The 26,549-nt window shown below is 35.5% G+C and overlaps 1 protein-coding gene across 1 annotated transcript in view; it reads left to right on the top strand.

The window, feature by feature from the left end:
* The window catches only part of LOC126807725 (von Willebrand factor A domain-containing protein 8), a 37,709-nt gene extending 24,571 nt beyond the window's left edge, over positions 1 to 13,138 (top strand). The window contains exons 12-15 of the mRNA XM_050532501.2: positions 194 to 352; positions 3,428 to 3,526; positions 3,939 to 4,177; positions 4,947 to 13,138. Coding sequence (XP_050388458.1) covers positions 194 to 352; positions 3,428 to 3,526; positions 3,939 to 4,177; positions 4,947 to 5,052 — 603 coding nt within the window. The 3' untranslated portion in view covers positions 5,053 to 13,138. The remainder of the gene's footprint in view (positions 1 to 193; positions 353 to 3,427; positions 3,527 to 3,938; positions 4,178 to 4,946) is intronic.
* The last annotated feature ends 13,411 nt before the right edge of the window (positions 13,139 to 26,549 follow it).

Raw genomic sequence — 26,549 nt, 5'->3', positions numbered from 1 at the left:
AATTTATCTTGCTAATCTGAAAAAATTGATCCACCCACGAAATTTTGATGTTATTAGCCATTGTTGACAGTCATTTGGAATTTAAAGAATTTAGAAGACCAGGCAGAATAACTGTTTTATGAATCTGGACTTAAGAGAAGCAAATATTAAGATGGTATTTTTTACTCTATATGTACAAATTTATTTTGTGTAGATGGGTTCACCACAAGAATTACCTAAACGCTTACGTTTTGTTGTTGATGTATCGGGTAGTATGTATAGATTTAACGGCCATGATGGACGCCTAGAGAGAGAAATGGAAGCAGCTTTAATGGTGATGGAAGCTCTAGAGAACTATGATGAAAAAATAAAAGTTGGTTTATTTAATCTAGTCATTTACATTATAGTTAGATTAATTGGAGAAAGCTTCAGACTATTAAAATGGGTTCTTACATCAATCTGTCTGTCACACCTTTTGGAACACATGTAATAACTGCTTCTAACTGGGTGAAAGTGGTTAAACTTGGTGTACAGTTTCAGTACATTAATATCTTAACTAGGCTCAATGATGGATATTATCTACTTAGGCAAGCAATTTGATTTGTCATGACACAATGTTAGATGAATCTCTTGACTCAGAAAGGCCGAGATAAACAAGTTTACTTGTTCCTGCTTTTAAACATGTTAACTGTGAATAGTTACGCTAATAGAGCATTTTGATTGCTTGATGCTTTATAAAATGTAAATGTGGAAGCAATTAATGAGTGTCATCTATTTATTTTTGGATTGAGGATCAGGACAATTAGTCTCACTTGGGAGAAATGGTTGCTCATGGGGTATGGTTCTTGCTTGCTAATCAGGATGTTTGCTTGGGATTTTCTGACTTTGCATTCCCCTTGTCAGTGGTGCAGGGCCATTGGCCTAGCAAGGACAGTGTCTAGTCATTCACATGGGCAAACTCCCAAACAGAGTTGTCTTCGCTTGCAGTTCACACTAACCTTTGCTAAGTACGGCTTCTTGGTTTCGATAGACAATGATAAACAATACGATGAAAAGTAAATAAATGATAATATAATTATTTCTACTACTATAATAAAATAGAAATGAGGTCAAATTATTGTAAAATAATAAAAGTTTACAAATATATATTGAACTCTTTTTGCGAAAGAATACGGGATTAAAGTGTCATAAATACGAACTGCGCATGTCACCGTGCTAATTTTAGATACATGTGGTTCTGTATACCTTTATAAAGCAATCATCAGACCTAATACGTTTATTTGGTTTTAAACACACGAAACGGACAAATTTATGCTGGTCTTTTTTCTGATGGTAATAATTGATGACATTTTCCCCCCCCAAAACTGACTAAAACTCATTAAGTGTTTAGAACTAGGGTGACCACCTTTGCTTGATCATGATCATATCGCGGGACATTTGAGAAAAATATATGTTGCTATAAAACCCTCTTATTTTCTGCGGAGCTGTGGGTGGCAGAGCTGCTCACCCTAAATGGCGTAAGTGTGAGACCGGGATGGCGGGAAGGTGTAGGGGGCCTTCCCTGAAAATTTTTGAAAACTAGAAGCCCGGAAACGCCATTCCCAGCAATCTGAGACAAGAAATATGGTACTGAAATACTCTGATTTTGTAGTGATAACTTGTGATTTTCTCCTGAATTCATAACAACTCCAGAATGATTTATAAAGACAACAGACATTGAAAGATATGCAACTAAAACTTCAAGATTTAAAAGGGTACTTAATTTTGTTCGACTTCACGGCTTCTAATAATCTTCGATTTCTTAATATATACTTGTGAAACTCCTGAAACGAATATTTAAAGTTATATTAAATTTGAATTTCATATATCTAATAAGGTTTACTGATGGCTGGTTTCTGTCATCTCTCCAATAATTTTTCATCAGTGAAAATATGTGCTTAACATAAGCATTGCAAACTGGCATGGAAAGAACAAAGGAAACTATAATTTTATTAAATTTGCTGGTGTAGCGCACACATTAATTGAAGAATTAATCACTTTCATCATGAACATTATATATATTATAAAGTCCATGTTTTCATCCATTTCTCGCCCACGTTTAAGAGATCAGAAGCCATGTCATTCGTAAATCAAGTCAGATTCTCCAAATTACACGTAAGTTTACATGTAAACATTTTATACGCGTAAAACTTACGAGTGCTATGACACATACGTAAACTTGCGAATCGTGTTGTGTGTGCAAAATGTTTGAGAAACAAAATTTTAAGTTGTAGATTAAGTTTAGGTGTAAAAATACTTGTACGAATCTTTGAAAAAAGTGAATGTAATACTCAAATAGACTATCATCGCGAGACTAGATACACACATATTACTGTATAGATGCGGGACATTTTGGCTGGTTTTCAGGACGTGGGACTTGGAAGCATTTTGCGGGACTGTCCCGCATGGTGGTCAACCTAGTTTATAACGGCAGGAACTTTTCTAACGCCATTTTCATCTTGTAGTTAATCATGTGACCTATAACCTCTGGGTCAACCGATGTAGTGCAGAGTCGAATGTGTATAGCAAGATTTGTGTGGAGATTGTCACATGGGATGAAAAACTAAGGTCACATTTACATGTTAGCATGTACATAAAAGAACCCTTGGGCAAAATATCCCTCATACCACACTGCATGGTTACATGAAACTTGTTTATTTTAGTATGGAATCTTGGGTCATTCAGATAAGAACATTTAGCATCTGCTTAGATGAAATATTTTATAGGCCCACATTTTCATATTGTTGTCGCCCCTGTCCATCCCGACGTCTGTCTGTCTGTCCACAATTGTTTGTGGACACTACAGGTCACAATTCTTATCCGATTTTGACGAAACTTGAAATATAGGTTTATCTCCAAAGGTTCTTGGTTGCCTTCGATATTGGCATGTATCAGATCGAAAATTCATGAATTATGGCCCCTGATTTTACGAAAATTGAAATGCATGTTTATAACCCAAAGATCTTAGTTGCTTTCGATATTCGCGCATATCGGATCATAACTTCCAGAATTATATCCCCTGATTGTACTAATAATCGAGTTTTTAGCTTGTGGTCCCTCTAGAGGTCACAATTATTATCTGATTTACAAAAACGTTCAAATATATCACCGTTACACCGTAAGGTTGGTTGAGTTTGAATTTCGTGAAAATCGGACATAAACTGTTGGACAATATGGCCGCCCCTCGTACGCAAATAGTGTAAACATCTGGTATATCAAGGTTCTGGACCCTCTAGAGGTCACAATTTTGATCCAATTTTGATGAAACTTGAAATACATGTTTATAACCCACAACTCTTTCAATATTCGCGTATATCGGACCATATCTTCCTGATTGTACAAAAAATCACATTATTTTTTTAGCTCGTTCTATGCTCGTATCTTGCATGGCAACCGCTTGTTATTTCAGTATGAAATCTGGGGGCATTCAGGTGAAGATTATAAGGTACCATTTGTTAAAGCTGATAAGCCACCCAAAAATGAAAGAGAAAGACTAGTTGTTTTAAAGGTTTGTTTCGCACTGATTCTATTAATAATACTAGTGTGTTTCTGACTAAACAAGATTATTTTATTGTTAGTGAGGTACATACATTGAATATTTAGTTTCTCACATTTCTTTTCAGATCTTTTCTGAGCAGATGAATGCCATGCATGAAAAAAAAATAAGTCTCTATGTTAAATCTATAGCCTGGGCCCTGGATACCAAAAGCTTTCTGATGATTTCTTGCAGGGTTAAGGTCCTTGATAAAACTGAAAAATGTTATGGACGTTCTAGTGGCTAAAATTAACATCTGATAGACTTAACATGTATACACAGTTCTGAAGTCCATACAATGAATTGCTTACAGTGTTATTACCTTTGATCACTTTGAAAAATATTGCTGTGGCTGTATGTTTACTATCTTTACTTTCATTTACAGATGATGCATGCCCATTCCCAGTTTTGTCTCAGTGGAGATAATACTCTGGAAGCTACAAAGCATGCCATAGAATCTGTTGTAAAGGAAGAAGCTGATGAACATTTTGTAATTGTGCTCAGTGATGCTAATTTTGATCGTTATGGTATTCGACCTCATCGATTTGCTGAAATACTGACGGAAGATGAAAATGTAAATTCTTATGCCATTTTTATTGGCTCCCTTGGTGATCAAGCTATAAGGTGAAGTCATATTTTGTTTAGTAATGTTTGATTTATGTAAAGTAACATGCTTTTGTGCTCTTGAAATATATTTGTTGAGTAGTAAAGATATATATGGTATTAAAGAAGCCATCCAAGATTCATTTTGGTGAATAAAAGTGGTTGACCCTGGGTGAAAGATCATTTAAAAACTTTATCCTATGGTTAAGTTAGTCGCTCCATATGTCTGGTAGGAAGAGGAGGTGGGAGTGGCTCCCCATTAAATATGCCACAAATTGTTTTTTTTATCATATTTATCATGTAACATGAGTTTATGATAATGTATTTACCCGTAGTTGGTAGTCAAAATGTTTTTAGTGAAAAGGGGATCACGTGGCTAAGTGGGTAAGACGCTGGCTCGCTAGCCTGGAGGTCGGGTGTTCAATCCCTGCATTGGCCGAGAAAGTTCATCCAGATTTTCCGGCGTGGTTCTCCCTTGTCAGTGATGCAGGACGGAGGGGCTGACAAGGAAAGCTGTCTAGTCGTTCGGATGTGACAAAAAACCGAGGTCCCATGTACACATTGGCATGCACATAAAAGATCCCTTGGCAGTTGGAATTCGATATAAGAGTAGGCCGTAGTGCTGCTGTCCGGGCAAAATTTCCCTCATAGCACACTGTATGGCTTAGGCCCGTCTTCATTACTCCAGTTCGGAGTAAAACAGTAGGACGTTAAACCCCATTTTATTTCATTTCATTTTCATTTTTAGTGAAAAGAGAATTTATATTGGTTATCTCTGACTTTATTTCAGATTGTCTAAACAGTTACCTATGGGTCATTCATTTGTTTGTATGGACACAAAAAATCTACCCCAGATTTTACAACAGATTTTTACATCCACCATGTTGTCTTCTTGATGTTACTGACATAGACAATATATTGAAGGACCATGATTAGAGAGAGAAATACATTTTACAGCTTTATTTATTATTAATTGATAGAATGTAGTTTTCTTAAACTGCTAAATTAAAGATTTAGTATCAAAACTACTAGATTTGTCAAAGTTCTGGTCCCAGTAATGACAGTGCTTCACGTTTGACGCGAGCGATCGCTCTCGCTCTTCTCGGCTCGCGCAAAAGTCAAAATAGAAGAGCTTTTTATCGCTCTCCTCCGAGGATAAAATCGCTCTCGTCATATTTTACATGTCAAAAAACGAACCCCAAACTGCAAAGAAAGCCCATGTAACCAATCCTCGAATAATTGTCCAATGGGAATTGTGGTTTTGGTCCACAGGAAAATATCGCTAAATTTGATTCTGGGTGCTGGAAATTAGTGGAAACATATGATGCGTCAAGTAAATATTTTTGTTAACGTGAAAATATTCCTTATTTTTATTGTATATATTGGCAAACTCAGTAGCACACTAATAAAAGGTAATACATGTTGGTCGTTGAGGTTACCGTTCCAGCCATTATACTATAAAGCATGCAATATGCAAATAAGATTGTTTGATTCGTGCATGCATGCTGTCAGCCAATAGTAACAGTAAATTTTCCCGCGGTTAGACCCCTCTAACCAATGAAAAAAATAGTTGTGTAGGGAACATTCAGCCATTGTTTTGAAATTTCCTCTTGGTTGAATATGGCCAACAAGACAATGATTATGTCGAATCAGAAAATAATTATTGAACCTTAAAATAAATACGTACAAAAAAGAAAGAAAATAGATACAGTCAGAACAGTTTTCCAAATGTTCAATTGATCACGCACGCAGTTGCATCGACGATTCAAGCTTCTCACGTGAATTTCTATAATTTTCAAAAAAGAAAATTTACATAAATAGAAATAAATATAGAGTTTAATCAGACAGGCCTCGAAATGTCGCTTTAGTAACTGACCTGTCATTTATAATAATTTTCCACGTCACTCATTATCCATGCACACAAACACGATTAAATGGTTTTGATTCTTATTTTGATCCATGTGAATATCGTAATTAATTTCTTCGACATCGGCAGGACTAAAAATTCGCGTGAATCGCCGCACTAGCTGTATAAAATGGAATAACAAACACGTCGTTGCACCTGACACTAACTATTATTAATCTCACATTCCGACTTATTTACGCTAAAAATTATATACAATATACATGTATGTATAAAATACTCTTTGGACCAAATTGTTTAATTTTCTCAAATTGTCCTGTAAATTATTGTGGATGCTCTAGAGGCCAAAGTTAATATCCGATTGACTTTAAATTTATTTACAGTGTTTAAGGTCATGAGACGAAGAAGCCTATTGATTTTCAGCGATTTCCGATAATTACTGCCAGAGTTATGGCCCTTGATCACTTCAAAAAATCTTGTGGACGCTCTAGAGGCCAAAGTTAATATCCGATTGACTGTAAATTTATACACAGTGTTTAAGGCCATAAGACGAAGAAGCCTATTGATTTTCAGCGATTTCCGATAATTACTGCCAAAGTTATGGCCCTTGATCACTTCAAAAAATCTTGTGGACGCTCTAGAGGCCAAAGTTAATATCCGATTGACTTTAAATTTATACACAGTGTTTAAGGTCATGAGACGAAGAAGCTTATTGATTTTCAATGATTTCCGATAATTACTGCCAGAGTTATGGCCCTTGATCACTTTGAAAAATCTTGTGGACCCTCTAGAGGTCAAAGTTAATATCCGATTGACTTTAAATTTATACACAGTGTTTAAGGTCATGAGACGAAGAATCCTATTGATTTTCAGCGATTTCCAATAATTTTTGCCAAAGTTATGGCCCTTGATCACTTTGAAAAATCTTGTGGACGCTCTAGAGGTCAAAGTTAATATCCGATTGACTTTAAATTTATACACGGTGTTTAAGATCATGAGATGAAGAATCTTATGATTTTCAATGATTTCCGATAATTTTTGCCAGAGTTATTGCCCTTGATCACTTTGAAAAATCTTGTGGATGCTCTAGAGGCTAAAGTTAATATCCCATTGACTTTAAATTAATACACAGTGTTTGAGGCCATGAGATGAAGAATCATATTGATTTTCAACAATTTCGGATAATTACTGCCAAAGTTATGGCCCTTGATCACTTTGAAAAATCTTGTGACGCTCTAGAGACTAAAGTTATTATCTGATTGACTTCAGATTGATACACAGAGTTCAAGGTCTTGAGACAAACAAGTATATTGATTTTCAATGAATCTTTATGACTTGAACAGCTAAATGCATGATGTTAAAAGTTTCATACACCAAACGTTAGCATGGGGCAGAACTTTATAAAAACCAAACAAATTCTAATGGTTTTCTGATAATTACTTAATGAGTTGTTACTCTTAATCAGATTTTAATTTATTATAAATGTTTCATTACCGAAAAAAGTAAAAATATGCGACAACTCTTGTTGACTGCCCGGACGATATAGCTGCTGTAGGCTTATGTTTCGTTGCCTGGCAACCTATCTTTTTAAATAATTAAAAGTTTGGATTTAAGGAAAATTCCATTATATAATATTAATTTCCCCCCGCCTTTCGAAGAAGGCAGGAGACTATTAAAGTGGGTTCGTCTATCTGTCTGTTAGTCACACTTTTTGGGACACAATAACTCTCCTTCTAATTGAGCTAGAATGTTCAAACTTGGTGTAGGTGTTTATTAGGTCAATGCACATTTTCTGCTTAGAGTAAGCAGAGATAAACAATTTGATTGGTTGATGCTTTGGGACACGATAACTTTAGTTCTAATTAAGTGAGAGTGAGGACACTTGGTGTATAGTTTTATCACATCAATACCTTGACTAAGTTCGATAATGAGCATTTTCTGCTCAGGGTAAGCAGAGTGATAAGCAATTTGATTGGTCGAGACTTTGGAACACAAAAACTCTCCTTCTAATTGAGGTAGAATGTTCAAACTTGGTGTAGGCGTTCATTAGGTGAATGCCTTGATAGAGTTCAATGATAAACACTGTCTGTTAGTAAGCAGAGATAAGCAGTCCGATCGGTTTATGCTTTGGGGCATGATAACTTTGATTTTAATTAAGTGAGAGTGATGAAACTCTGAGTATAGATTCATTATATCATTAACTTGACAAAGTTTGATGATGAGAATTTTCTGCTTAGGCTAAGGAGCGATAAGCAATTTGATTGGTCAAGACTTTGGAACATAACAACTCTGCTTTTAATTGGGTTAGAATGGTTAAACTTGATGTAGATGTTCATTAGGTGAATGTCTTGACTGAATTCAATGATTAACATTTCGAGCTAAAGCTAAGCAGAGCTAAGCAAATTCATTGGATGATGCTTTGGGATAGAGTGATGAAACTTAGTGTATAGTTGATAATCAGTTTGATTGCTTGATACTTTTGAAAAAAAATAAATATGCTATTAATTAATATGTGTCATCTATTTATTTTGGGATTTCAGTGGGGGAAATCAGCCTCACTGTTGGCTTGTTGATCTAATTATACTTTTACATAGTAACACATTACCTCAAATTAATGTAAATACATTGATATTGTAAAATAAAGTTGGATATTAATTTAATTTCTAATCTATGAAATAGTATTTTATTAAAATCTTACAAATTGTTTATAGAGTTAAAGATACATTCCCATGAAAGTATTTATAGGGTAGTTATAGGCGTCACATGCTGGCAGTTTGTTTGCTTGAATTACATAGGTAGAGCTTGATTTTGATGATTGAATGGCTTGTGGTTGTGATAACAGTGAGCAACTTAAACGTACTGCAGATCTTGTGCTTAGATGGCCGAAAAATAAGTTGGCTGAGGATAATCAAAGAATTTGTTTAAGCTTATATATTTACAACACAGGTTAAAACACAGATCCTATTTAGTTTCGTTTTTTATAGTTTAGAACTTCATTTTATTTGTCTCTACTACACTAGGATCTGGAAGAGTTGTTATATTATCAGCATTTTGGTTGAAGTGAGGGATAAGCCAATGAAACAGGCTGTTACTGTGACTTCTTGCCGTGCCATGCATGGAACTATGGGTAGACTTCTAGAAACGTCAGTGCTGATTGATTAATCAATCTGTGACACCATAGGGTCAAAAGTCGTTCGTACAACCTCTGACGCTACCTTTTACTACAACCAGTCAGATCTACATGTAGTGTAGGCCATCGAAAGTCTAAAAAAACGAAACGAAATATAGATCTATATTTGAATCAGTTTGATATATTTATGGTAAACTTTAGCTTTCATAGACTTAGGGTAGGTCTAATCTATTGCATCAGCATATATTAAATAATACCCAAATATTTGTATGGCTCGTAACAGATGTGTCTTAGATTTTGCATTATGATCTAATTTGAACACTTGGGATGTAACTGTATTGTCAAAGCACTGCAAATAGAAAAACACATTTCAATACACTTCTTTGATAGCTGATCAAAAATTATGGATCAAAAGTTTTAGAAAAATTGCTTAAAATGTAACCCATTTATAAATCAAAAGTTTGGGGTTTTTTTATTTTGTTTTTTCAAATCTTAGTAAACAGGCCTGAGAGCAGTTAACTTATTAACTGGTTAACTTATTAATGAGATTAAGGCGTTAATAGAAACGAATTAACTTGTTAACACTCTGTAACAACATATGCATATTCGCCCGGAAAATCATTTATAGACCCATGAAGGTACCTAATTCATGCTAAATTTCATCCAGAGACCACAGTGTCACTGTCGCTTCAGTTACGTCTGCCAGATCACACGTCTCTGGTCGAAATACCTTCGTATCCAGTCTCCGAATCGGAATCAAGTGTCAGGGTCGCAGGTACCAAATTTGATTTGTTTTTGAACATTTTCCGTCAAAATGCCACCTATATACGTCTAGGATTAAATATTAAGGCCAATTGCAAATTTCGTCAAGGTCGCGAGATCTAATTAGGGTTAGGGCACATGATTGTTGGCGAGATTGTAGGTTAGGACTAGGTCTAGAGTTAGGGTTAGAGCAAGCCTCATTCACATCTCGTGACCTTTGACTAAATCTGCAGTTGACCTTAATATTTAGACCTAACCGCCTAGATCCTTGATATGGAACTACTTCACGAAGTGCGATGCTGGTAAGGTTCGGTGTGATCGTTGTGCAAAGGCACATGTGTCTCTTCTGACGGATATATCTGATGCAATTGTAGCCTATTCATGCATGGAAATGATGGTTCCTGTTAAAATCCAGAATAAAAATAATATTCAAAAATAAGGTTTTTCATACGCCCACATTTTTTATGTGGACATATATTGTCGTCGCCCCAGTCCGTCTGTTTGTCTGTCCTTCCACAATTTGATTGTGGATACTCTACAGGTCACAATTTTTATCCGATTTTGATGAAACTTGAAATATAGGTCTATATTTCGGTTCCTTTAGATATTGACATGTATCGGACCATAACTTTATGGATTATGGACCCTGATTGTACTAAAAATCACGTTTTTAGCTTGTGGACACACAAGAGGTCACAATTTTCATCTGATTTTGTCGAAACTTGAAATGCATGTATATAACCCAAAGATCTTTGCATATTGGACTGTAACTTCCTGAATTTTGGCCCCTGATAGTACGAAAAAACACGTTTTTAGCTTGTGGTCCCTCTAGAGGTCACAATTATTATCAGATTTAAAAAAACGTTTGAATATACCACTGTTACATGGTAAAGTTGGTTGAGCTTGAATTTCTTGAAATCTGACCAAAACTACCGGTTTTGATGAAACTTGAAATGCATGTTTATAACCCAATTTGATATTCGCGCATATCAGATCGTAACTTCCTGAATTATGACCCTTGATTGTAAGAAAAACCGTGTTTTAGCGTGTGGTTTTTCTATAGAGGTCACAATTGTTATTTGATTTAAAAAAAGGTTTGAATAGATCACCGTTACACCCTAATGATGGTTGAGTTTGAATTTCGTGAAAATCGAACCCAAACTGCCAAACAAAATGGCTACCCCTCGTACGCAAATAGTGTAGTAAATATACGGGTAGACTAATCTCCGGAATTCACCTGAATTCACTTCAAAAATCCACAATTCCTCCCACAAAACTATTTTAAATGTATAATACATTATAATATAACGAATAACTAGAAATCACAATTTTGATCCGATTTTGATGAAACTTGAAATACATGTCTGTCGATATTTGCACATATCTGATCGTAACTTCCTGAATTATGGCCCTTGATTGTACAAAATTTAGAGGTCACAATTTTTATCCGATTAAACACATGTGAATATATCACTGTTACACACTAAGATCTTGGTTCCTTTTGATAATATATCTTTATAACCCAAAGAACTTGGTTCTTTTCTATATTCGTACATATCGGATCGTAGAAATGGTTCCACTACTGATGTCTTCTGCCTTACTCCAGCCACAGTAGTGCAGGCGCGGATCCAGAGGGGTTGTTTTTGTAAAACCTTTTTATGAGCAAAGTGTCATAATTGTGCTTTATCCTTTATCGTCAGATGGTGCGACAGGATGGACACTGAAAGCGCGAGATAATGAATGATATGCGATATCACAATTAATGCTTTGCATCAATGAAACTGAATCTCAGTGTCATCGTATTAATTCATAATAAAAATTGACGTCAAACAGGATGTTGGATTTCTCTGTTTAAAAAGATCAATGTGTATTATGTATATATATGCCAAAATGACGATAGAGACCATGTATTTCTCAAAAAATTTCAAGCCGAGGGGGAAGTGGTGGTTACATTTTCTCAGGAACCTGGCAAACCCCCTCCTGCAAAAATTCCTGGATCCGCCCCTGTAGTGGTTTGTCCTATGGAGTTCCTTTGCGCAAGTTTTTTAGTCAAATGACTACAAAAAGGTTACTGGCCAATAGCTCCCTTAATTTACACATAAACTGCCCCAAAACTGTACTGCACATAGCTTAATATATAATAAACCAATTCCCATTGAAATAAAGGTGAAGCCTCTTTCATAATTATATGATTTGATGGAACCCAACTGCTACACGAAATTTCTCGCCTACTGAACTTAAAATGTCTGCCCAGTCAGAAACAGCATGCATACTTCATCTCATGTCAAACATTGCTTTGAAAATGTAGAACGTATTACTACAAAACCACAAAGAAAAACTGTTCGGTAACTATTTTAGTGGTCCTGACTATTTGTGATAGAATTACTTATTTCAATACAAGCTGTAATGATATGTGTTGACAATTGTGCGTTTGAACCTATTTGAACTTACGTAAGGAGTCTTACACAGTTTAACGATACATTTAATTGTAGCTAATTGGATCGTAACTTCCTGAATTATGGCCCTTGATTGTACAGAAAATCACTTTTTGTTTAGTTTGTTCTCTATCCATCTCTTGCAAAATGTGGGCGTATCTTGCCTGGCAGCCGCTGGTTACTCTCTGAAATAGGTTGGGTACAAAAATGGGCATATTTTAGGAGCTTCTATAATTAACTCATATAAACTTGTTAACGTTAAAACGTGTTAACCAGTTAAAGGATATTTTAACTTGCTCTCAGCCCTGTTAGTTGCACATTTATACCGGTAAGTGTTTTAAAACACAGTTACCATTCTAAGAATTTATTCATTTTCTTGTCCTGATCATACAATGCTAATAAATTGATTGTGCCCTGTCTGTCCGTCAATGTCATCGGCCCGTCACACTTTTTGGGACACAATAATTCTGCTTGTAACATGGATTGGAAATCTTCCTTTGTTCTTTTCGTTGAATAAGCAGATTGTTTTCCCTTTAGTAGATTGGGTGGAGCTTAACCGTGCAATAACTAGACATGTTCAATGTTATTGCACACTTTTTGCTGGTTTACACTAGTTTTAGTAGAAATCATATAGAGAAGTAGAGTGGGGTTTCTGTGCAATAACAATAAGCATGTTGAACAGTTGTCAATGTTACCAGTCATTTATAGCACGCTTCATTTGTTAACAGGGTTAACCCCTCGGCCTTTGGCCTCTGGTTATATAACTTATAATAAAAGAATGTTCAAACTTGGTGTAGGTGTTTATTAGGTGAATGTTTTGATGAAGTTTGAAGATGAGCATTTTCTGCTCTTGCTAAACAGAGATAAGCAATTTGATTGGTTGATGCTTTGGGACAAGATAACTTTGGTTCTAATTAAGCGGGGGTGGGGGTGTGGCCATGTTGGATTTTAAGGTCTGTCATTGAGTCAAGTGGTGTGGTTTCGATTCCTGACTTGTACGTATACTATCAAGGAGTAGGGTCACCTGTTCAACCTGGTGGGTTTTCACCAGGTCCTCCGGTTTCCTCTTGCTATAAAGAGCCCTAAGTAAGTGCAGGTGAATAATAGAAAAACATTGAACCATGCTTTGCATCCCATGAAATTGAATCACAGTGTCATTTTATTAATTCATAATAAAAACTGACGTCAAACGAGGCGTTGAATTTCTCTGTTTAAAAAGCTCAATGTGTATGTATATACGCCAAAATGACGATAGAGACCATGCGGGAGGGGGGGGGGGATACATATTGTCTCAGGAACCTGGCAAACCCCCTCCTGCAAAAATTCCTGTAGTTTGATTATAACAATACCTTGACTATAATGTTCTATGAGCATTTAATACCTTGACTATAAGGTCTATAATGAGCTTTTTCTGCTCAGGGTATATCAATACCTTTGCTATGTTCGATAACAAACATTTTCTGCACAGGGTAATCAATTTGATTGGCCAAGACTTTGGAGCTCGATAACTCTACTTCTAATCGAGTGAGAGGGGTGAAACTCTGAATATATTCATTACACCAATACCTACAATATGAGCCACCATTTTAAAAAAAAAAAGAAATCTTAGGCAAAAATTAGAATGTGAACTAAATATTTCTTTTACTTTCATCATACTGAATCATAGCGTTGAAAAATGCCGTGAATTTGAGTATTTCCCACCCCAACTATTTTAGCGATTACGCGACCACTTAATAAAATCTCGGTGCTTTTTGTGCTGACATAAATTAATTACGCATGGGTGCATTGGGAGCGAACATCAATACTTGCATCGATAAATTTGACCGTCGCTGAATCTTGCGCCGAACGAAAATTCTTTACTCAAATCTCGAACATAACTTCTGTAAACTTGTCATTTTGTAGCAACCTTCGATACTACTGGCTACCATTGTAATGCATTCGATAATATTTATCCATTTTTGTGAAGAAAATCGACGAATTATTTTTATTTTATCAAAAAAAGCACATGAACAAAAAAACATCGCTGATTTTATCACTGATTTACAGGGGATGTAACTCTGTATGTAATATTATAGGGGGCGCTAAAACGTCTGTTTAATAAAAAAAAAAATGGCAATGGAAAAGAGATACTAGATGATCGTGACAAAACTCGGTATTTTCATTTTATTCAATCAGTATCAAATAATGTGTCGTTACGCGTGAAAACAATGACCAGGTCAGTCGTTTAATAAAACAAAAGATTAATAAACAGATAATCCCGGGTTGATTGTTATTTTTACATTTCTTTTTACCTGATCAGTGGGGGTCCAGTTAATTAACTACTACTCACGGGATTAGCGGGAGTGTTAAAAAGAAAGAACGACAAGATGCTATCATTCAACAATGGCCGTTGAATGGGCGATGTTTTGTTGAATTTATTAGTAAAATAGTGACCGCTGACCGCGTTAGAAGAGTGCCCGTTCAAACAGTAGAATTTTTAAGGGGGGAATTAATCGTGATGCCCGTTGCACGCGTTGAACAGGTGCGTGTTTAGTAGAGGTTAAATTACTTAAAAATCCCTCGGGGGGGGGGGGGGATTTTTTGGTGCTCGTTGAAGCAAGTGTTCGCTGATTAGGAGTGCACGCCGGAGCAAGTTCTATTGTAATTAATGCAGTCCTGGGACAAGAGGGACCAATGCTGGGAAATCCCGATGAACTTTCTCAGTCAACACGTACAGTGATAGAATGCGGTATCTCCAGGTTAGCGAGCCAACATCATACAAAATACAAAAAAAAAAAAAAAGAATTTAAAAAAAAAAAAATATATTATCTCATTAAAACATGGTTCCTCCTGAATTATCATTTTTATATCATTTGTAGGCGCTCTATAGAGGCTAAAGTTAATATCCGATTGACTTTAAATTTATACACAGTGTTTAAGGTCACGAGACGAAGAAGCCTATTGATTTTCAGCGATTTCCGATAATTTTTGCCAAAGTTATGGCCCTTGATCACTTTGAAAAATCTTGTGGACGCTCTAGCGATTTCCGATAATTACTACCAGAGTTATGGCCCTTGATCACTTCAAAAAATCTTGTGGACGCTCTAGAGGTCAAAGTTACTATCCGATTGACTTTAAATTGATACACAGTGTTTAAGGTCATGAGACGATGAAGCCTATTGATTTTCAGCGATTCCCGATAATTACTGCCAGAGTTATGGCCCTTGATCACTTTGAAAAATCTTGTAGACGCTCTAGAGGCTAAAGTTAATATCCGATTGACTTTAAATTTATAGTGTTTAAGGTCATGAGACGAAGAAGTCTATTCATTTTCAGCGATTTTCAATACTGTCAGTTATGGCCCTTGATCACATCAAAAAATCTTTTAAATGCTCTAGAGGCTAAAGTTATCATCCGATTGACTTCAGATTTATACACAAGAGTTTAAGGTCTTGAGACGAACAAGTATATCGATTTTCAATGAATTTTTATGACGTGAACAGCTAAATCCATGATGTTAAAAGTTTCGTATACTAAACTTTAGCATGGGGAAGAACTTTATAAAAACCAAACAAATTCTAATGGTTTTCTGATAATTAGTTAATGAGTTGTTATTTATTATACGAGGGGTGATTGATAAGTAGTGAGTCTAACACAGAAAGAAACAAGGAATTCAAATCAAATGCATTTATTTTTCAACATAGTCCCCCTTCACTGTAATACACTTCTGCAGAGCCTTTATTCCAGTTCTGTAGAAGTCTTTGTCTTGGGTGTGTAGAAAATCATCCACAGCGGCAATGACGTCGTCGTCAGACGGGAAATGCCTACCGGAAAGACATTTCTTCAGAACAGGAAACAGGTAGAAGTCTGAGGGAGCTAAATCGGGAGAGTAGAGTGGATGCTGAAGAAGTTGAAAACCACAGTCATGGCAACAGCTGATTTGTGCACTGGCGCATTGTCCTGGTGGAAAATCACACCTTTGGTCAGCTTTCCTCGTCTTTTGGTCTTAATTTCTTGCCTCAACTGCCTTATAAGTGCTGCATAGTATCTACCGTTAATTGATTGACCCTTTTGGAGGTAATCCACCATGAGAACACCCCCAGAATCGCATAATACTGAGGCCATCACCTTTCCTGCCGATGAAACAGTCTTTGCCTTCTTTGGGGTCGGCAACGTCACATGTTTCCACTGTTTTGACTGCTCTTTTGTTTCTGGCTGAAAGTGGTGGACCCAAGTTTCATCCATAGTAACAATTTGTTTTAGGAAGCGGTCAGGATCGGTTTCAAATAAGGCTAGATTCTCTTTTGACATGATGTGCCTTGAACACTTTTGATCAGGCGTCAAAAGTTTTGGCACCCATCGTGCTGAAACCTTTGTCGTTTCCAAAGTGTGAGTGATAATAGAATGAACTCTCTCCTGGTTAATACCAACTACCCCAGCTATGAATCGTTCAGTAACTCGCCGGTCATTCATTATCAGATCATGGATTTTTTGCACCATTTCAGGTGTTGACACAGTTTTTGGTCGACCAGGGCGTGGTTCGTCTTCAATGTTGTCTCGGCCACGCTTGAATTCAGTTGGCCACCTTTTAATTGTGGCATTTGAAGGAGCATCATCTCCTAAATGTCTCAACCATATGATCATGTATGGCAATATTGGTGCCAGTCGTTATCACATATGTGATAGAACTGGTTAAACACGTTCCAAATATTATTTTATCACAGAGATCATTGGTACGATAGATGAATAATCAGTGTTTCAACAATAGGAAGTGACGAACGCAAAAGGAAAACACGAGTTATCCTTCTATATAACTTGCTGAAGTGACGGGTGATAACAGATACATGGGCGAATTTCTGCTCACTAAAAATTCCTTCAAAGACCAAAAGTTGTTCCAAGCACATTTCCACTAAATTATTAATTGACACATATTAAAAGCTTATCCAACATATAAATAAAGTGCTATACTTTGACTTTCGATACAATTAATACCTCATTCCCCATTAAATTATGAAATATACATCTGTCTTTCCTTCCCTGCTTAACTCGCGCCAGAAAATCTCTCGTGTTGACACTACTGATACTATACAATATTTGGAATGGACATTTTACAAAAATAATTAGCGAATAATTTGAAACGAAATAATAAAATTGAAAGCATAGAAAAATGACGTTCATCACAAAGATCATACATCATTAAGATCGGAAATAATCTTAAAGTGCGACGTAATCAAAGAATGACGCGGAAGATAAAACAACCTTCAAATTGTGATGAAATCATCTACAAACCTAACTCCAGAAGCAAATGGTACAACTGATATTCAACGTAAATCAAGCCTAATTAATAAAATCCGAGGGAGTAAAACTAACCGATAGCAAAGCAACTACTGGCCAGTGAGTGCATGTCTGTGACTAAACACTCCACTCCAATAAGTACACTTACTCCCCGCGATATTTTTCGTACAATGCAAAATGTGTGTATATAATATGCGCAATTTCCATAATAATTAAATATACATTAATTTGGAAGTTCGCTAAACGCACGGACCTTGTAATTATTACATAATAAAAGTATCAGTACTAATAATATAGACCCGCCCGGTTTCCGGCCTCAAACTTCCAGTGTTCGACGTCTTCTCGCCGTGTTTATAATTATTAAATTATTTTACACAATTATCATGATTATACTATATCTATTAGATCACTATTTCACTTATAATATATCTTACCTACTTATGAAATGATAATCCACTCCCTTTCTGACATTGAATTAACCAAAACAACAACTCTCCGGCATGTTGATATATGCCAACGTAGGCTAAATCTTCCCGGTTGTAAAATGGCTACCGACCTCCATAGTCGGCACGCGATCACGTGACCACCATACACTCTAGTCAATATATACACCACAGAGTAAACATTTTTACTCTGTGATATACACCTCCATGGCTCCAAGTTTTCTATCTTGGCGTGGTCGGTGGCGGTGTCGACCCGACTTGACCTCCTTTTGCTCTGGTCATTCCCAAGACTCGTTTAAGCGCGGTATATGTTTATTTACATGTAACTACTAATTTATATTGTTATTATTATGTCAAATCTGTAATTTAATTATTTCCTTTAAATAGGCCTATTCATATAAGTTATACTTATTTTCACCTAGGCTGTGAAATTCGGTATCCCCTCCCTTCGATAGAAATGTCTGACAGAATGAATCCATAAATATTGTTAATTGTATCTTTTCAGTTTTTTTACGGTGATATAATATAGAACTATTTAGAAACTCTACCCACTGATAAGAAAGTATTCATAAAGAGACCCGCCCAGAACAAACTTGGATATTTCAGACATTTATTAAATACGGATCCTGTAGTGTGCAGATCTGGTATCCACACAGTGTCACCCGTGTAGGCTAAAGATCTTCACTATCAGATGCTCTATGTCTTCTATCATAATTAGATTTCATCTTAGTTCGATACTCCATTTCTCTTCTTTTGACTAGATTTATATCAGGAGTAAATGGAATAAGTTCATCTTTAGGGCAAGGAAGACGTGATCGTAAATGTCGACCGATGCTTAGTTGAGCTGGCGAAAACCCATTTTGTAATGGTGTGTTTCGATACTGTAGTAGTGCTAAGTATTCATCGTCACACTTTTTAAAGATACTTTTCATGGTCTGAACAGCACGCTCGGCTTCACCATCTGCTTGGGGATATCTTGGTGATGTTGTTACATGTTCAAAACACCATTGGTCAGCAAATCGTTTGAATTCCTCATCACTGTGGGCCATTATCCGTAAAAAGTATGTCTGGAACCCCATGTCGACTAAATATTTTCTTCAACAAGTTGATTGTTGAAATCGATGTGACATGTTTAGGAGTTATGCATATTTCAACATCTCGGGAGTAATAATCTACAGCTAACAGATATTGATGATCTTTATATTGAAAAAAATCTGCGCCTACACGTGACCATGGTCGGCTAGGAAATTTTGTTCCTTTCATAGGTTCAGCATGATCTCTTCTGTACTTTGCGCACTGAGAGCAATATTTCACTAATTGCTCTATGTCTTTTGTGATGCCAGGCCACCATACAGATGAAGAAGCGTTAAGACATGTTTTTGTAACTCCCTGATGACCATCATGAAGATAGAACAAAATATCATGTTGTAGTGTGGCTGGTATGACTAAACGTTGACCTCTCATGAGCAGACCATCATGAACAGACCGATTAACCCGTTCATTCCAGTATTTCTTCAGACAGGTTGAAAGTTTGTTGAGTTCTGGCCAGCCTGTTTGAGGATATTGAAAGACTAAATTTAGAGTTTTGTCTTTCCTGGTTTCAGATCTTATCTTATCCAATCTACGATCTGTTGCCGGCAAGTTAACCATTACGACGTTGATTTCCAAATCATTAGGCGCTAGGGATTTGCTATCAGTAGGAACTCTTGATAAAGTATCCACTGTACAGAGATTTTTTATCAGGAACATGCTTGATGGAAAAACTAAAACGCAGAAGTCACATTCGGAAACGTTGAAGGCGAATAGGTAATTCATCAATGAGCTTCATTGAAAATAAAGGTAAAGGTTTATGGTCTGTTTGGACATGAAAGTGCAAACCAGTTAGGAGATTTGACCAGTGTTCAAGGGCCCACGTCATGGCAAGAACTCCCTTCTCTATTTGTGCGTACCTCTTTTCAGTTGTGGTCATAGCTCTACTTGCATAAGCAACAGGTTTCAGGATTCCTGAAGACTGACGCTGGAGTAAGACAGCTCCAAAGCCATAACTGCTAGCATCAGCTGAGACGATAGTTTCTTTTTTAACATCACATAAAGCTAAGATGGTAACTGATTGTAAGTCTGCTTTTAATTGAGTAAAAGTTGTGTCGTGACTGAAGACCATAGCCATGCTGTGTTTTTGATCACTAAATCTCTTAAAGGTACAGTATTCTCAGTGAGATGAGGGTAAAACTTAGTTTGCTGGTCCACCATACCCAAGAATCGTCGTAATTCTGAAATGTTGGTAGGTGAAGGCATATCAATGATTCCCTGGACCCTGGAAGGATCTTTGTGAATTTCAAATTCATCGATGAGTTGTCCTAAAGATGTTATCTTGCCGTGGGAATTTGGGATCCAACATTAATTAAGACACAGTGAACATTTTAAAACCAAAACACGAGTCGTGTAGGCCAACCATGTGGTTTCGGGTGCCATTAAATTTTGTAACGGCAAAGAAAAACATCTCCTATAAGATAATGCGAATTAATTATTAATGACTGATTCACAAACGACAAAATGATCATTAAAAACGAAACGTGTAGAATTAAGCAGGTATAAATGAATGCCGTTCAATTTGGACTGTTCACATATTTCACCAAACATAAATGATTTTAAATTACCAAATTAATTTTTATAAATATTAAATATAAATCACTTCATACACATTCACATTACACGTACATTAATACGTTCTTTTAGACTCATTTTCACCTATATTAAGGTTCCAAAGAATAGAGTCACAAGCCTTTTAAATATAATAATATAGTGTTTTATCCATCACTAATCGATTTAACGCATCAGATCAATCCTGGCCAGCGCTGTATTTGGACTTAAATCAAAGTTACTATTACTGAAGATTTACGCCCGTCTTTTGTAGCACCATGGGTCGTTTGTCAGACGTGGAGAGCGGTCGACGCTAAACCCGGTCGCCACATCCGGCGTATAACCCATGCATTGTTTCTTACTACATGTACATATTTTGGAACAGCCCTTGATCGTCTAGGGGTTGGTTGGCTCTGGACTGGCTACTGTTGTATCTTTCTTCTCAAGGACTTCACCATTGTGTTTTCTTACGATACCGACTCAAATAAGTAACAGGAACAATGATAGTGCTTTTGCTAAAGGTTTTTATGTCAAAACAGTTACACGGTTGTCTACATTACAATATTTAAAATTAACATCTCTTTCTCTCAACCCCACTCCTGTAAAAGTCTAATCAGCGTGGCTAGACTCCGGAAACCACTACATCGTGAAATGATCGTCTAAAGAACCCAATGCGAGTCTGTCTATTTTAGCCCGCCGCTCTCTTATTTATATCACACTGTATGGCGTATACCCGTCTTCATTAGCCCAGTAAAGGAGCAGAACAGTAGGACGTTAAACCCCATTTCATTTCATTTCTCTTATTTATAGGGGCCTAATGGAGTAGACTAATTAGTAATTTTCCACTCACGTGTATTTCAAACAATAACAATTTATCCTTGAAAAATGCAAATGATCAAAATGTTTACTAAACTATAGCTGCGTTAACGCATCTAAACAACCAGCATACTTTCTATATTGTTGGTTATGAACTTTGAACAATAATTTGTAAAGATAACGATATGGTTTCAGCCACAATATTTCTCTATTCCTAATCTTTAGCCCCCATGTCACAATATTTCATGAACAATTTAATTTGCGTTTCAAAGAAACTTATAACATAGCTAATATTTTTGCAATGGATAATAATTAACCAAAACCATAATATTATTTTACATAGATGTTCTTTAGCACAACTCCCTGCCCTCCATATTACTACATTACCTCCCGTGCTTTAGGATTTGTGCTACTTATTAGTTAGGAGACTTCTTGAAAACTTTCAATTTTTCTTATTCAACATCCATATAATTATATAATTATGCATGCAACATGCAAATATATACGATTATTATACTCTTACCATCCAATAAAATCATAAAACTAGGCTTATCAAAACAAACCCACAAATAATCAAAATCAAAAATCGCATGCAAATGCTCTCCAAAAGTTCATCACTGCACCTCAATGTCCTATGATAATTCTCTTTAACTTGAATACATAACATAACTTTTAAGTGTCCGTGCCTTGACTTCTCCTCCAGTCTTAATTTCAAAATACTATAATACTGCACTTAATATTTTTAAATGTTCAGTTTCACTTTACTTCCGTCTCAGGAAATCTCAACTTGGTAAATTGATAAACCATTTCTTCTTCTTGGATTGTTTCATCTTCCATATTCTCAACATGAAAACTTTTTTTTCTTCTAAGTATGATTGGTTGGGTAGACACATACAATTTATCCTCAAATCAAACATGTCATTGTCATCAGACCAAGATTTAATTATTCTTAATTTAAAACTTTATTTTAATATTATTCTAATATTATTATTCTTAAATCTTATTATTTACTCCTACTGTTAACTAAAAGTAAACCTTCATTTAATTATTAATAAACTCTGATGTGTCTCTTTAATCATCGGAATTCTAAATAATAAATCAACAAACTAAGTTTGACCTCTTGACCGTAACTCAGTAATCTACAATTTTATAATTGCGGTTTCGTTTTATAATTCCGCCAAAACAATTTCAATGTTATTTTAACATTTCAACATCAGGATTACGTTATCCTAATTTGTATAAACATTATCCATGTTACACAAACATCTACTACCAGTATTCTAACCTTTTTGACCTAATCTCATTAATTTTTATACGCCCACATGGAAATGTGGTCGTATATTGCCGTCGCCCCCATCCGTCCGTCTGTCGGTCCGTCCGTCGTCCACAATTTCTTGTGAACACTCTACAGACTACATTTATCATCTGATTGTTTTGAAATTGATATATTTTGTTTGCATTAGTGAGATGAAGAAGCCTATTTAATTTCAACAACTTCCGTTAATTTCGTCTGGAGTTATGGCCCTTGTTTCACTTTGTTGCACCTTGTGAACGCTCTAACGACAAAAGTTATCAACAAAAGTTATCAACCGATCTGTATGAAATTTACATGCATCATTTAAATTAGTAAAACAAAGAAGCCTATTGAATTTCAGCAATTCCGTTAATTACATCTAGAGTTATGGCCCTTGTTTCACTTTGTTGAATCTTGTAAACGCTCTAATGACAACAGTTATCATCCGATCTGTTTGAAATTAATATGCATCATTTAAATTAGTGAAAAGAAGAATCCTATTGAATTTGAGCAATTTCAGTTAATTACGCCGTGAGTTATGGCCCTTGTTTCACTTTGTTGTACCCTGTGAATGCTCTAACGACAAAAATTATTATCCGATCTGTATGAAATTTATATGCATCATTTAGATTAGTAAAACAAGGAAGCTTATTGAATTTCAGCAATTTCCATTAATTATATCTAGAGTTATGGCCCTTGTTTCACTTTGTTGAATCTTTTGAACGCTCTAATGACAACAGTTATCATCCGATCTGTTTGAAATTGATATGCATCATTTAAATTAGTGCAACGAAGATGTCTATTGAATTTCAACAATTTCCGTTAATTACACCGTGAGTAATGGCCCTTTTTCACTTTGTTGTACCTTGTGATGCTTTACCGACAAAAGTTATTATCCTATCTGTATGAAATTTATAGGTATCGTTTAAATTAGTAAAACAAACAAGCCTATTGAGTTTCAGCAAATTTCCATTAATTACATCTAGAGTTATGGCCCTTGTTTCACATTGTTGAATCTTGTGAACGCTTGAACGACAAAAGTTATCCTCCAATCTGTATGAAATTCATATGCATCATTTAAATTAGTGAAATGAAGAAGCCTATTGAATGTCAGCAATTTCTGCCAATTACTTCTAGAGTTATGGCCCTTGTTTTACTTTGTTGAACCTTGTGAACGTTCGAACGACAAAATTTATCATCCGATCTGTATGAAATTGATATGTATTATTTGAATTAGTAAAACGAAAAAGTCTGTCGAATGTCAACAATTTCTGTAGATTACTTCCAGAGTTACAGCCCTTGTTTTAGTTTTTAGAACCTTGTGAACCCTCAAACGACGAAAATTATAATGTCATCTGTATGAAATTGTCTATTAAATGCCCCCTAATTACCTACAAAAGAACAAATATACGACAACTCTTGTCAACCGCTCGAACGATTTAGTTGCTGTGGGCGTATGTTTAGTTGCCTGGCAACCTATCTTAACTTCTGTTTTACTAGTCAGCCAAAACAACTATACTGCTGTCTTGCACCATTTAATGTCTAAAACAAGCCCGGATCCTTAGCCCATTCCAACATTAATGGTACATAAGCACTATCATGAATGCCAAACAACAATGGCCCGTATATTTGCATGACATTTTATTTTAGAATAAAACTATGGGGGTTTTTTTTTAAAAAAAAACACGTACATGTACCTAGTCTTTACTCATTGATAATTATTCTAGCCAACCAGGAATAAATCTCTGATCTAATTTTCATCACGTGACTTGCACACTATGAAGAGCAGACGACATAATATCGATTTCACATTTTTAATCACCTCGCGTGAACAATTTAAAGGACACAAAATAACATACATAACGCGTGCAGTGATATAGGATTATACATTTTAAAGCAACACTATACGAAATAGTAATATATTAAACCACTGACTCGCTCGATAATCTCGTAAATTTAACGAGTCAATTATCTTAAATACCTACGCACACCCATTGCTATTTTTAAGGCATAATACTTAAAGATACATTATTGGAGATTTTTATAGAGAGTTGGCCATTCTTGCTATAACAGTTCAAAAGTAGATGCGATGAAAGAAGAATATATTGAAAAATTCAGTCAAATTACTTTATTCTGAACATAGTTATCATCGTTGTAATATTTGCCTAGAAATGGTAGCGAATTGTGTCTTCACCTTCGCTGATCGTTTGATTGACAGGCGTTAACTCCACCTACATATCTCGATTATCAAGTAAAGTTTTCAATGGCATACCGAAACGCTTTACAGCGGCCTCGCTAAGTACACTCTATCATTTAGCCTCGATCTAACTGACGTATTTTCATCAGGTTATCCCTTATTTGATTTAATCAATTAGTGAAATCCTATTTAAATCCGAGCTGTAGTCATATAACTCCTTTTTTTTTCATTACTCGGGACGCGATTTATACAAGGGCTCTACATATATGCTGCAATTCTTGCCATAATTTAACCTTATACTCAAAGATTAAAGTACGTTGCGCTTATTTTAGCCTTATATAAGCTTCAACCATGATTTTGGACTTGGACTAGGGCCTCAAAATCATCTTAGCTATAATTAGCCAAATACATATTATAATGATAAAGACAAACACAAATTTTAACGAATCAAAGCAGAAAAACGGCCAACTAAAACATTTTGAGGTAAACACTCACAAATTTTATATTTTAGCTCTGCAGTTCTTGCTAAACTCGAAGACAGCATTAATTCTTTATTTTATTCCCTATTCCGTATTATTGTTATTCCTGAGACACTAAAAATTTAATAACCTACTCTCTATAGGCCCACTTTAAATTAAGATAACTCCAATTTGACATTCCTAAATAAATTATTAACCTACGTGTCACGCTTGATTATGTATCTTATTTCCTATGCTTAAAGTTATAACCCTTATTTAATAATTTAAATTTAAACATGTCTAATTTTTCGGGAAAATGTATTTACCCAATTGAGAATATTTCCACCAATTTGTTCACCAGATTTAGTTTTTCCTCCAGATTTAATTTCCACAGCAGATTTCTTTTGGTTTCTGGATCTATACACTACGAAGGCCCATTAGTGCCAAACAAACAAACAGATTAATCCGTTTGAACGAGTTAGTATCCTGTTTGAACGAATTAGTATCCCGTTTGAACGAATTGGTATCTCATTTGAACGAATTAATTATCTCGTTTGAACGAATTAGTATCTCGTTTGAACGAATTAGTATCTCGTTTGAACGAATTAATTATCTCGTTTGAACGAATTAATCATCTAGTTTGAACGAATTAGTATCTGGTTTGAACGAATTAATTATCTCGTTTGAACGAATTAATCATCTAGTTTGAACGAATTAGTATCTCGTTTGAACGAATTAGTATCTCGTTTGAACGAATTAATTATCTCGTTTGAAAGAATTAATTATCTCGTTTGAACGAATTAATTATCTCGTTTAAACGAGTTGGTATCTCGTTTGAACCAATTAATTATCTCGTTTGAACCAATTAATTATCTCGTTTGAACCAATTAATTATCTCGTTGGGACGAATTAATTATCTCGTTTGAACGAATTAGTATCTCGTTTGAACGAATTAGTATCTCGTTTGAACGAATTAATTATCTCGTTTGAACGAATTAATCATCTTGTTTGAACGAATTAGTATCTCGTTTGAACGAATTAATTATCTCGTTTGAACGAATTAATTATCTCGTTTAAACG

The sequence above is a fragment of the Patella vulgata genome, chromosome 1 (assembly GCF_932274485.2).
Source record: "Patella vulgata chromosome 1, xgPatVulg1.2, whole genome shotgun sequence".
Taxonomy (NCBI): domain Eukaryota; kingdom Metazoa; phylum Mollusca; class Gastropoda; family Patellidae; genus Patella; species Patella vulgata.
The sequence above is the reverse complement of the archived record's forward strand: the minus strand, read 5'-3'. Positions and strand labels throughout refer to the sequence as shown.